Below are 14,103 nucleotides of genomic sequence, written 5' to 3' on the forward strand. Positions count from 1 at the left end.
ATTCCTCTAATCTCTTGCCCAAGGCCAGAGTGCTGGTGAGTGGCAGACCCACCATGTGGATCCAAGTCTGTCTTTTTTTTTTTTTTTTTCATTTTTATTATACTTTAAGTTCTAGGGTACATGTGCACAACGTGCAGGTTTGTTACATATGTATACTTGTGCCATGTTGGTGTGCTGCACCCATCAACTCGTCAGCACCCATCAACTCGTCATTTACACCAAGTCTGTCTTAACTCTAAAGCCTATACTCTTAACCACTTGGCATTGCTGACTGTCCTCCTCCCATCTTCTTAGTAGGGATGAATTTGCCAGTGGGACTAGAAAACATATTTATGGGCTTGGATGCAGACACTGCTTGGTTGTGGACATTACCAAATACATGTTTGCAACTCTCCTTATTTTATACCTCAGTGGTTGGTCAACCCCATTCTTTCTTTGGGTTTATTTCAAGCAGGTTACAATCTGGTCTTTCAAGTCTGGGATTTTAAAGCTTAACTCTTAGTAGGCACACTCTTATATCCCTTTTATTTAAATTATTGAGGGAAGCTTCTTTATAAACTCCTTAGACTGACAAAAATAGTAAAATCTAGAAATAGGCAAATCAAGGGAGATAATGAGATGACCCAGAATTGGCATTTAACCGTGGAGTGTAAGGGAAGCTTTCCTGGAGAAAATAATGTTTAATTTTGCATTTGAAGGGTAGCTAAGAGCCACAAGAGGAAAGTTGGAAAAACCATCTTGAAGAGGGAATAGGATTAGCAAAGGCACAATTTCTTGATGTGGGTGATTTAAATTTAAAAATTAAAATTATGAAAATATTAAGAAAACAATAGGTGACGCTCTAATCCCACTGTTATAAAAGATTTTCAAAGCATAATATCTAAGACAGAAGCCATAAAGGGAATGACAAATACATCTGATTACATAAAGATTTAAAAAGCTTCCATAAATAAAAACCTACCATAAACAGCTGCAACAATGACAGCCCGGGAAAATTTTTTGCAATAAATTTCAAACAATCTGTATTAGCTGTCATTAATATATAAATAGCTCTTTACGACTCAATTGAAAAGAACACACCAGCTGAAAAATAGTCAAAGTGCACAGATGGTCACATCCCAAAAGAAGAAATATGGCTGGCCAATACACCTGTTAGAAAATAGTTTAACATTTCTGGTAATCTAAGGCATGCAAATTGTGTGTGTATGTTTTGCCTTTTAAACACGTGATAATTACCAAATGATAGTGACCTGTTTGTCAGGTTGCAGCAGAAAACAGATCCTCGTATATTGCTGGAGGGAATAGCAATTTAAATAATTTTTCTGGAGGGCAGTTTAGCATTATGGGTCAAAAAACCTTCAAATGGATATTCCCTTCGAAGATGTAGACTGTCTTCTACCAATGTGGGCTAAGGAAATAGTAAAGGAACTGAAAATTTAGATGTAATTTACATGTGCAACCAGAGGATATTGGTTGAGTAAATTATTGCATATCCATATAATTGAATAAAATGGAGGTATTGGAAAATGAGATAGTAGAAGTGTAGTCATTGACATGAATATGTTCAGGGTACAGCTTGACATAACTCACGAGGCTGTCATGCTGGAGAGGTAGGCAGGATCCAGAGCAAAGAAGGCTTTGTCCGCCATCCTAAGAACCTTGAGCTTTTTCAGTAGGTAGTGGCAAGCCGTGGAAGCATTTACAATGGCAGATCAGAGGGACCTTTTAGATAGATCCCTCTTACAGCAGTGTGCCTGGAGGCAGGAGACCAGTAAGGAGATTATTGCAGTGATCCTGGAAGAGATGATGAGGGCCTGAGGGTATGAAGTGGATAGAGTCATAGGACCAACTTTGGGCAGCCCAGGGAGTTAATCTTCCTTATGGTGGGTAACAGTCATAAGCACTTGGCCTCAGCGATCCCCAAATAGCTGTGTGCCATCACAGGAGGTGGTGACAGGAGAACTGAAGCTTGGGGAGGTTGTGTGCTAGGCCAAACACGACTCTCCTGTACCTCTCTCACTCTCTGTTTCCCTTTCATTTAGTTTGCCCATATCCCTTCATTGCTTACCCTGGCTAGCCTCTCATTTAGGATGGCCTGTGGTCAATGGCCCTCCTTTCCAATTATGTTTCTCATAGTACTAACACTTGCTCCAGTGTACAAAAGCTGTCTTCTTTAAGAGTTATGAAAATGGGGATTGTTGAATATAACACTGGGGTGGAGAAGAAGTGGATGGGAGGCTGAACAATGGTGGCAGTGAACTTGGGGCTGATATGACTGGGGGAACAGGAATGGGAAGCAGGCCAGGTGTTGACTGAGAGGTTGGGTAGGGAAGGTGGGAACCTGGAACCAGAGAGATTCACAGGTAGAGGATGAACTGGGATAACAGCTGGTGCCTAGATTGGATGCTTAGGAAAGAACTAAAGGTTAGTACAGGGATCTTTCCTGAGGAAGCTGAGAGAGTGTGTGGTTTTGAATGGAACCTGTGGATTTTTCTGGGAAAACCAGCCAAAAAAGACCTCAGTTTTATAAGGATTACAAGTGCCCATCAGACCTGGGGATGAGGCAGGCAGAAGCTATAATGAACCTGTCTTTGGGACTCTGAAACTCACCTGTGAAAACGCAATTTGCTGTCCAGTTGAGTTTGTGTTTTGAGATGTCTCACACTGTAGAGAGTAGATCTTATGAGTTGGCTGATGGCACAGGTGTGGGGCTGTTGGGGTGACTCCCTGTGTGCCATGTGGTCAAGGGCTAGGGCTAGAGTCTAAAGAAAAGGAGCTCCCATGAGCCCTGGTCTGTGTCAGGTGTGAAGTGGAAAGTGCATTGAACTGGGAGTTAGGGGACCTGGGTTCTCGTCAGAAAGCTTGTCAGAACCTTTTTCCCTCTGTTTCCTCACCTCTGAAATGGGGTTTAATAACATGGTCCTGCCTGCCTCCCAGGCGATGGCAAAGTGGAAGTGCTCTGTAGCACTTCTCTGTATGCTACCTGCTCATGCCTTTTGTTTCAGGTGCTGATATGGGCAGATTTCAGTGTGAATGCAAAGTGCCATGTTGGTACTGGGGTATGCTCAGATACATTCTCATCTTTGTACCATCCTTGTTTGAACTTCTAAGTCTCATCTCTTCCTATTCTATTTGCAGCCAAAGTGATAGTTTAGCTTTTTACCTCCTAGTCTAAAAATGCATGGCACCAAAATTTTCAGGCAGTTGGAAGCCAAGCAAAGAAGAAAGCAGGGATATTCAGGCCAAGGCTGGGGGCCCTTGCACCTCTGAATTAAAATGTTAGTTCCATGTGGCTCTGTCGGCTAACGTTGAATATGAATGTGACTCTAGCATGACAGGGTGAAGAGGTTCAGTATCATAAATCTGAGAAGTTGCTAAAGGAGGCAATGAGTTTACTGGAAATGGAATATAAATAATCAGGAATCCCCAGATAACTGTGTACCATCATAGGAGGTGGAAGGTAATGTAATAAGTAATCTTTCAATCAGATACATTTAGTTATATCAAGTCAGCAGATTTGAAAAAGGACCCTAGAGGCCAGGCACAGTGATACACTTGTAATCTCAGCACTTTGGTAAGCTGAGGCAGGAGGATTGCTTGAGGACAGGAGTTCGAGACCAGCCAGGGCAACATAGTGAGACGCTGTCTCCACAAAAAATAAAAAATAAAAAAATAAAAAAAGTTAGCCGGGTATGGTGGTGCACACCTGTAGTCCCAGCTACTCGAGAGGCTAAAGCAGGAGAATTGCTTCAGCCCAGGAGTTGGAGGGTGCAGTGAGCTATGATTGCACCACTGCACTCCAGCCTGGATAACAGAGTGAGACTGTCTCAAAAAAAAAAAAAAAAAAAAAAAAAAAAAAGATACGCTCTATACTGCTATGCTGGTGATAGAAATAGGCAAGACAGAAAAGATGAAAGAACTGAAGTTAGATCCATGACTGATGGAGGATAACAGGACAACCAACTGGGTTGAAACTGGAGGCTTGTTCTCTTTGGTAGTTTTCTGAGCTTCTAGCCTAGGGAAATTGTGGATCAGAACCAGCCAAATGGACTTGTAAGGGAAATCTGTGCCCTAAAATCTGCTTGCCTCCTCTTGTCTGTGGGTATAGAAAAGTAAGATTTAACTGTGGTGCCCAGTGTTGCATTTTTACTTCTCTGTTTAGCATGTTGGAAGTGTCTTGGGTATTCCAGAAGCTCAGGAAGGCTGCTGGCATGACTCTGGTGACTCCAGAAGTATTGAGGACCTTTCTAAGGTGGTTGGGGCCCCTGCCTCTTCTCTGTGTACTGTAGCTTCTGAGTGTAGACTTTGATGGGCCTGATGCTGGGTAACTATGTGCAGCCTCCAACTTGGTCCCTTACCTAAGGTGAGTAACTTTACTGCTGGATCAAGGGTAAAGAATATTAGCTTTGTTTATTTCTTGGACTGCTCCTGAGGGGTGGGATGGGGAGTGGGGATAAGTCAGTGTTTGGATAATTGAAATTTCAAGTCTGTAATCCTTATCTAAAACCATTAAGATCAGATATATTTCAGAAATCAGAATTTTTTGGATTTCAGAAAGGCCATACAGTGCATGTAGAGTCTTTTACATACACTCCCAGTGGGGTTTGAGGCAGCACCCCACAATTAAATACATTATTATTTTTATGGGAAACATGAATATTCACCATAAGTGGAAGAAACAGTCTGTAAATCGTCTCACCTCAATTCAAGTTGTATTTTGCTGTAACATTAGCTTTGAAGAAAACTTTCAGTTTTTAGAGCTTTTTGGATTTTGGGATTGCCAACAAGAGATTGTGGACCTGTAATTATCATGGACTTTGTATTTTTAATGAAATTGATCAAGGGAAAAGGCACCTTCTTGATACGTATTTCCTTTGATGAGGTATCATGCAGGTGATGGTCTCCTGACTGTGTTCTTTTTAAGTCCCTTTCTTATTTTCATTCTTCTTCCTCTTCTTATTGGCAGGGATTCATGCAGGCGTCTTTCCTTATAGTGATTTTTCTTGTAATACCCTTTTCTTCTAAATATGGGCTCTGAGAGAACAGAAGAACCACATACTAAAGAACATACAAGTGACAAAGCCAACAAGTCCATAATACAGATATCCTGTATTAATAAGAGCTCTCAGCAATATAGGGACACATGTCAACGATTTCTAAACCACACCATTCAGTCACTACAGGCGAAGAAACTCCACAAACATGAATTTCATTCCTTTGTCAATCCTCAGTTCTGCTGAATGTTTTTGACTCCTGTAGTAGTTCAGTCCAAGGGCAAAAATTCAGGATCTCAGGCTACCAGGAGTGATTCAATCTCCTGGGACATTTGTGAAACATGAGGATTCCTGGAGTCCCATGCTTGGGGAATCAGAATTCTTAATGGGGGAACCCAGGAATTTGTATGTTTTACAAGCTCTGCATAGGACTTTTTTGTTCCTCTTGATGGTTGAGCACCACTGCATGGGGGAAGGTCAAACTGCCACAGCTGCAGGGTTCCAAAGGCTGTAATCTGGACCTATGTCACACCAGGTATCAGGGAACTGATTTGTCTATTAGGACAAGGTTCTTTTTGTTTGGTTTTACCTGGGAGGAGAATGGAAGAGTAAAACCACCTAGGCATGTTTAGAAATAAAAGAATCAATCAAAGGGAGGCTTGGAACCTGGGAGTGGCAGTTTGATAGGGTTGCCAGCTAAAATAAATACAGGACAAATTTATACTAAAACTATTCCTTGTTTATCTTCAATTAGAATGTAACTGGGCATCCTGTATTTTTATTTGCTAAATTTGGCAATGTTGAGTATTGATAAACCTACCTTCTCCCATGGGAGGCAAACCAGATGGCATGTGTGTGCGTGTTCCATGCTCAGAATCTATTTTTACCTGCCCTGGGTTAAGTTTAAGACTGACTACTTGTGTCATCTTGAAACTGAAGCATTGAAACACTGAGTCTTCTCACCCTCCTTCTCCCTTTCTCATGTGCACACACACACACACATGCATGCATGCAAGCACAAACACGTACCTGTTGCCTTTAAAATTTTTTCTGTTACATTATTGTGTTAGAGTTTTGGTTACTTTTTGTTATTGTTCAAGTAACATTGTCTCACTCTGTCTGGCATTTTTTCTTGCTAACCATTCTTAATTCTTCAATTGCAGATCTTTCTCCTGGCCTGCCCTCCATGTCGGGGAGCTATCGTCGTCTTCAAGTAAGAGAAAATTGACTTTTGCTCTGTTGCTCTTCAGAGTGTTTTTGTCTGTTTGCTAACAAGACTGATAATGCATTGCTGTGAATACCTTGGAACTGTACCATTTTGTCTCTGCACTTCCCAAAGGGATAAAGGTCTGTGAGGGCCTACTGAAACAGGGAAATACTGTGTGTCGAGACCTGGTTTTTGTCAAGCCCTGTCAAATCCTTTTTAGCAAATCCTTCCAGTAGCGGATGTATGGCCAAGGCATGCTCCCTTGGAAGGTTGCTGCCCGGCTAAAATTTCTCTTGAGAGCATGCTAGGGGCCAGACAGCTTCCTTTCTCTGAAGAATCTTTGCTTTGTGAGCCTACTGCTCCACTGAGCATATGGTTCTTCACATTGAAGGACATTGTTCTTATGTTTTTATGGGTTTTTCCCCCTAAAGTGCAAATTAAAGTGAGGAGAGAAAAATACCCACTATTACAAGTTCGGACTTTCATAAAAATAGCAAGCATCAAATCTATTAAAGTATATTGCAGGCAAATAGCGTTTCTCTGAAGGCAGGTTTATTTAAATGAAATTATCAAGAGTCCTGGAACCCTCATTTTAACCGTGAATTGTGACCACCTTGCTTATCAAACCTTTTATTAGAGTTGCTAATGAGAAGCTAAATCGACTGAATTAATTTCATCTCTTTTCTCCTTCCCTGACCCCGGTTCTGGAGATGTTCTTGAGCAGTGAAATGGCCGCAAGCCAGAGGAAGGGAACAGGAAATAAAGAGCCCAGCAGATTCTTGGATAATTGAGAGTGGTGTAAATGGCTTTCTGATTTACTTAAGTCATTAAAGTGTTAGGTAGGGGAAAATGGACCCAATTTTCTGCTTCAAATAGCTCCTTGAAATAGCCACTTAGTCTCTTGCCTTAGGTGAGTAACTTTCAGCTGCGTGAGGGATAATGGATCCTGATTTCATGTATTTCTTACTTGAACAGCTCCTAAGGGAAAGGGGTATTTAACCCTGTTTTCCTCCCTTGATTTTCCAAAATGAGCTCAATTATTCAGTGTAATGTTTTAAAAGTAACATTTGTTGGTTCTATTTCATTATGAAAGTAACAATTCTCATTATGGAAAACACAGGGACACATAAGGAAGAAACATCATCCATCCCTAATCCAAGCACCAAGAGATAATTTTGCTTATTACCTTTTTTTTCTTAATAAGCAGAGATCATATTGTATATTGAGGTGTTTACTGTATCTTTTCTAAATTTAACTTGGTTTATAGATACATTCATATACGTGTGTAAATCATAAATATGATTACTGGATTTTTTTTTTTTTTGGTAGTGGTCCTTTCTTTTCCCTTTTTTCCTTCAGCTCCTAGTTCTACCTTTCCACACTATCCCTTTGTATTACCAAAACAGTATGTATCTTTTCACATTTTTCTCCATGTGCATAGATACACACACACATACACACACACAAATTTTGGAATGCTTTGTTGTTCATTGTTTGTTTTACAGAAATAGAATATTATATATACTTTAATATATCTTGCTTTTTCATTCTGCCATATGTCATAGAAATGTATCACAGTCTATTGATGTAGCTCTTATTCTTTTATAATGTTGTAAAATATTTCATCAATGCACAATGATTTATTTAGCCATTCCCCTATTAGTGAACATTTACTTTCTTTGCACGTTTCTGCCATTACATTCAATGCTGAAATCAACATGATTTTGTATACACCCTTATGTACTGTTGCTTTCAGTTTAGATATAGATGTAGGTAGAGGTATATAGGTATATATGAATGTTGAAACATATATTTATGTTAATAGATGTCACCATATTGATTTACAAAAACAGGCTGTTGTACTACACTGTTTGCTTTTGTATATAATATGTGAGATTATTATTTTCTTCGTATCCCTATCAGCAGTAGGTGTTATGGTTCTTTTGTAATTTTGACAACCTAATGGATGCAGTTTCTTGGCTACTAGTGAGTTTCAGTATTATCTCAATTTTTTGTCCAATTAAATTTGTTCCTTATTCATATCATCTGCACATTTTCCTATGGGTTATTTATATTTTTCTTAATTTCTAAGACCTCTTTGTATATTTTAGATTTTAGCCCTTTGTTTATCATCGTTGTTACAGATATCTTTCCCAAATATGTTTATATTGACTTTGTTTGTTTTTCTTTTTAATTATTTTTTTAGTAGAGACAGTGTTTCACTACGTTGGCCAGGCTGGTCTTGAACTACTGACCTCAAGTGATCTGCCCGTCTCAGCCTCCCAAAGTGCTGGGATTACAGACATTAGCCACTGCGCCCAACCTATATTGACTTTGTTGATGGAATATATTTCCATGTAATTGTTTGCATTTTTATATCCAAATATGACTCTTACATAGCTTCTGAATTTCGAGTCTTGGTTAAGATAGTTTTCTTGAAGATAGGTAACCAGTTGTATTGGAATAATATATTAAATTATCCCTATTTTACCCTGTGATCTCTTTGCAGCTATTAAATGTTTTATATGCTGGGATCTACTTATGGATTCTCTATTCTATTTCTTCTATTTGTCTATTCATGTACCCAAATCATACAGATTTGATTACATTAGGCTTTAAAAAACATTTTTCTGGGGCTGGGCACGGCGGCTTACACTGTAATCCCAGCGCTTTGGGAGGCTGAGGCGGGCGGATCACTTGAGGTCAGGAGTTCGAGACCAGCCTGGCTAACATAGTGAAACCCCATCTCTACTAAAAATACAAAAATTAGCCAGGCGTGGTGGCACACGCCTGTAATCCCAGCTACTCGTGAGGCTGAGGCAGGAGAATCACTTGAACCCAGGAGGCGGAGGTTGTAGTGAGCCAGGATTGTGCCACTGCTCTGCAGCCCAGGGAAACAGAGTGAGACTCTGTATCAAAAGAAAAAAAATTCTTGGCTATTTGTTGTCACTTGTTCATACACACAGATTTTAAGATCACTTATATTCACCTACCTTTCTCAAATACTAGTGGAATTCTAATGAGAATTGCCTTAAGTATATATTTCAATTTTTAAATTATATGGCTCCTTTTATCTAAGAAATGGTATTTCTTTCCATCTGTTCACATCATATGTGTTTCAATTAGATTTATCTTTTTCTTCCTATCTGCTCCATGCCTTTCTTGATGCATTTATTCCTCAAGAATTAACAGCTTTTCTGCTGGGTACAGTGGCTCATGCCTATAATCCTGGCACTTTGGGATGCTAAGGTGGGCATATTGCTTGAGCTTAGGAGTTTGAGACCATCCTGGACAACATGGTGAAATCTTGTCTCTACCCCACCACCAAAAAAAAGAATAAAAAAAGAAAAAGAATTAACAACATTCCCTCTCTCCCCCAACCACCCCGTAATGAATGGAATATTTTTCCCCTTTCTGTTCCTAAGTGCTTTTTGCTAGAGTAGGAAAAGATTGTTGATTTTAAAAAATATCTTATATCTGGCTATATTACCAAATTCTCTTGTTCTTGTAAATTTTATTTTAGTTTTATCTGTTCTTTTCCTTAGTCATATCAGTTATTTCATTTTCTTATTGCATTTGCTAGAAATTCAGAGTTAAATAAAAATTGTGCTGATGGGTTACTCTTGCCTAAAACTGATTTTAAATGGAAATATTTTCTGTGTTCCTTCATATTTGCTGTTGGTGTTTGTTAAATAGTCTATTATACTTAAGTAGTTTTCACATTTATGTAGAGATTTTAAAATATTTATTTATTTAGACAGTGTCTTGCTTTGCTGCTAGGATGGTCTTGATCTCCTGACTTGAAGCAATTCTCCTGCCTTGGCCTCCCAAAGAGCTGGGATTACAGGTGTGAGCCACTGTGCCCAGCCAATATTTTTTAAAAGAAGGAAGGGTAGCTGTGTTTTATCTAATGCTTTTTCTACATCTGTTGATCATGTGGGATTTTTTCATTTAAATTTTTGATACAATAAATTACATTGATAGATTTTCTGGTTTTGAACTACTCTTACATTGAAATACACCCTGCTGATAATAGTATATTATTATTTTGATACATTGCTGTATTCTATTGTCAATATTTTGTTTAGAATCTTGCTTCAATATTCCCGAGATTAGAGTCATGTTTTTCTTAGTGCTCTTTTCTTCAAGTTTAAGGATTGAGGCCAGGTGTGGTGGCTCACGCCTGCAATCCCAACACTTTGAGAGGCTGAGTTAGAAGGATTGCTTGAGGCCAGGAGCTCGGGACCAGCCTGGACAACATATCAGGACTTTGTCTCTACAAAAAAAAAAAAAAAAAAAAAAAAAATTAAAATTAAAATTAACAGGGCATGCTAATGTGTGCCTATAGTCCCAACTACTTGAGAGGCTGAGGCAGGAGGATCACTTGAGCCCAGGAGTTGGAGGCTGCAGTGAGCTATGATTGTGCAGCCGAACTGCAACTTGGGCTGCAGAGCAAGACTCCATCTTTAAAAAAAAAAAACAAGTTTAAGGATTAAAGTTATGGTGGCTATGTAAAATATACTGCAGAATGTTCCTTCTTTTTCTCTTGCCTGGAATACTTTAATTACCGTTAGAAATTGTATATCCTGACTGGGCGTGGTGGCAGGTACCTGTAATCCCAGCACTTTGGGAGGCTGAGGCGGTCAGACCACCTGAGGTCAGGAGTTCAAGACCAGTCTGACCAACGTGGTGAAACCCTTTCTCTACTAAAAATACAAAAATTAGCTGGGCGTGGTGGTGGGTGCCTGTAATCCCAGCTACTTGAGAGGCTGAGGGAGGAGAATCACTTGAACTTGGGAGGCGGAGGTTGCAGTGAGATGAGATCTCACCACTGCATTCCAGCCTGGGCGACAGAGACTCTGTCTCAAAATAAACAAACAAACAAACAAACAAATAAATAAATAAATAAATAATGTATCCTTTAAAGGTAAGATAAAACTTATCTGTGAAGCCATCTGATCTTGGTGCCATTTTTCAATGGGTAGACCCTTAATCACCTTTCTGATGTGTTCTGTGGTAAGCTATTCAAACGTTTTTGGGTCAATTTTGGTCGTTTGTGTTTTGCTAGGAAATTATCTATTTCTTCTAAATTTTCAAATTTGTTGCCAAATATTTAGTTGAGCATGTAATATCCTCTTACTTTATAATTTAAAAGTATCTCCTCATCTGTAGTCATGTGTTTTTTCTTGGACTTGATCTTGTCTGTTTTTGTGTTTTCTCCTCTATATATTAATCAGGTTAATAAACACTTACCTGTTTTTGGTTGCTACATAGAACCGTGTTTTCAATTTATTTATTCTTTCTTATTTATTTTTTTTCTACTTAATTTTCAGCTTTTATCTTCATTAATTCCCTCTTCTGTTTTTTTTCTTATTCTCTCAAGGACAAGGACAAGTATTTATTCCTTATTTATTTATTGTCTTTTTTCCCCCAGTTTTTCTTCTAGATCCAAGGGTTACATGTGCAGGTTTGTTACAAGGGTATGTTGCATGATGCTGAGGTTTGGGGCATGACTGAACCTGTCACTCAGGTAGTGACAAGCCTAGCACTCAATAGGTAGTTTTTCAGCCCTTGTCATCTTCCTTGCCTCCCCTCTCTTTAGTCGCCATTGTTTGTTGTTTTTATCTTTTTTTTTTTTTTTTTTGGACAATTTCTCACTCTGGTGCCCGGGCTGGAGTGCAGTGGTGAGAACGCAACTTACTATAGCCTCGACCTCTTGGGCTCAAGTGATCCTCCTGCCTCAGCCTCTGACGTAGCTGGGACTACAGGCACTAGCCATGACACCTAGCTAGCTAATTATTTTAGTTTTTGTAGAGATGGGGTCTTTCCATGTTGCCCAGGCTGGTCTCAGACTCCTGGGCTCAAGCAGTTCTGCCACTTCAGCCTCCCGAAGAGTTGGGATTACGGGCATGAGCTACTATGCCTGGCTTGTTTTTCCTATCTTTATGTCTGTATATCCAACGTTTAGCTTCCATTCACAAGTGAGAACATGTGGTATTTGATTTTCTGTTTCTGTGTTAGTTAGGTGAGGGTAATGGCCTCCAGCTGCATCCATGCTGCTGCAAAGGGCATCATTTCATTCTTTTTATGGCTGCATACTATTCCGTGGTATACATGTACCATATTTTCTTTATCCAGTCCACCAGTGATGGGCATCTAGATTGATTCCATGTCTTTACTATTGTCAGTAGTGCTGCGATGAATATCTGGGTACATGTGTCTTGGTAGAATGATTTGTTTTCCTTTGGGTATATACCCAGTAATGGGATTGCTGGGTTGAGTGGTAGTTCTACTTTTAGTTCTTTGAGAACTCTCCACCCTGCTTTCCACAGTGGATATAAACTAATTTACATTACCATCAACAGTGTATATGCATTCCTTTTTCTCTACAGCCCCACCAGCATCTGTTATTTTTCAAGTTTTTAGTAATAGCCATTCTGATTGGTGTGAGATGATACCTCATTTTTGTTGTTGTTGTTCTTTGAGACAGAATCTTGCTCTGTTGCCCAGGCTGGAGTACAGTGGCCTGATCTCAGCTCACTGCAAACTCCTCCTCCTGGGTTCAAGTGATTCTGCTGCCTCAGCCTCTCAAGTAGCTGGGACTACAGACACGTGTCACCATGCCTGGCTCATTTTTATATTTTTAGTAGAGATGAGGTTTTACCATGTTGGCCAGGCTGGTCTTGAACTCCTGACCTCAGGTGATCTGCCCACCTCAGCCTCTCAAAGTGGTGGGATTACAAGCATGAGCCACCATGCTTGGGTTCATTGTGGTTTGATTTGCATTTCTCTAACTATTAGTGATAAGAGATTTTTTTCATATGCTTGTTGGCTGCTTGTATGCCTTCTTTAGAGAAGTGTCTGTTCACGTCCTTTGCCCACTTTTTAGTCAGGTCATTTGTTTTTTGCTTATTGATTTAAGTTTCTTATAGATTTGGGTTATTAGATCTTTGTCAGATGAATAATTTGTGATTTTTTTTTCCCGTTCTGTATATTGTCTGTTTACTCTGCTGATAGTTTCTTTTGCTGTGCAGAAGCTCTTTAGTTTAATTAGGTCCCACTTGTCAATTTTTGTTTTTTTTTAGTTGCTTTTGAGGACTTAGCTATAAATTCCTTGCCAAGGCCAATGTCAAGAAGGTATTTTCTGGGTTTTCTTCTAGGATTTTTATAGTTTGAGATCTTACATTTAAATCTTTAATTCATCTTGAGTTAATTTTTGTATATCGTGATAGGAAGGAGTGCAGTTTCATTCTTCTGCACATGTATAGCGAGTTTTCTCAGCACCATTTATTTAATAGGGAGTTCTTTCCCCATTGTTTACTTTTCTTGACTTTGCTGAACATCACATAGTTGTAGGTGTATGGCTTTATTTCTGTGTTCTCTATCCTATTCCTTTAGTCTTTGTTTTTGTACCAGTACGACGCTGTTTTGGTTACTATAGCCTTGTAGTATAGTTTGAAGTCAGGTAATGTGCCTCTGGGTTTGTTCTTTTTGCTTAGGATTGCTTTGGCTATTTGGGCTGTTTTTTTGGTTATGTATGAATTTTAGAATAGTTTTTTCTCGTTATGTGAAGAATGACTTTGGTAGTTTGATAGGAATAGCATTGAATCTGTAGATTGCTTCAGGTAGTATGGCCATTTGAACGATGTTGATTATTCTAATCCATGAGAATCTAATATTTTTCCATTTGTTTGTGTCAACTGTGATTTCTTTTAACAGTGTTTTGTATTTATCCTTGTAAAGATCTTTCATCTCCTTGGCTGGATGTATTCCTAGGCATTTTATTTTTTTTGCAGCTATTGTAAATGGGATTACATTCTTGATTTGGTTCTCAGCTTGAATGTTACTGGTGTATAGAAATGCTACTGATTTTTTTTTTTTTTTTTTTTTTGAGACGGAGTC

General features: G+C 39.1%; 1 protein-coding gene across 25 annotated transcripts in view; it reads left to right on the plus strand.

Moving 5' to 3' along the window:
• TMEM164 (transmembrane protein 164) overlaps nucleotides 1–14,103 on the plus strand; it is a 345,939-nt gene that overhangs the window by 58,541 nt on the left and 273,295 nt on the right. For 20 of the 25 annotated variants that reach the window (XM_077987824.1, XM_077987818.1, XM_015127986.3 and 17 more), the window contains one exon: nucleotides 6,158–6,207. The exons of 4 other annotated variants lie outside the window; for them this stretch is intronic. Coding sequence is in view for 18 of the 21 variants with exons in the window: in XM_077987818.1 (XP_077843944.1) it covers nucleotides 6,158–6,207 (50 nt within the window). In the remaining 3 variants the exon portion in view is untranslated. Of the gene's footprint in view, nucleotides 1–75; nucleotides 4,364–6,157; nucleotides 6,208–14,103 lie in introns of those variants that run through there. One more of the 25 variants, XM_077987815.1, reaches the window with a different exon arrangement.

This window comes from Macaca mulatta, chromosome X (genome assembly GCF_049350105.2).
Source record: "Macaca mulatta isolate MMU2019108-1 chromosome X, T2T-MMU8v2.0, whole genome shotgun sequence".
Classification (NCBI taxonomy): Eukaryota; Metazoa; Chordata; class Mammalia; order Primates; family Cercopithecidae; genus Macaca; species Macaca mulatta.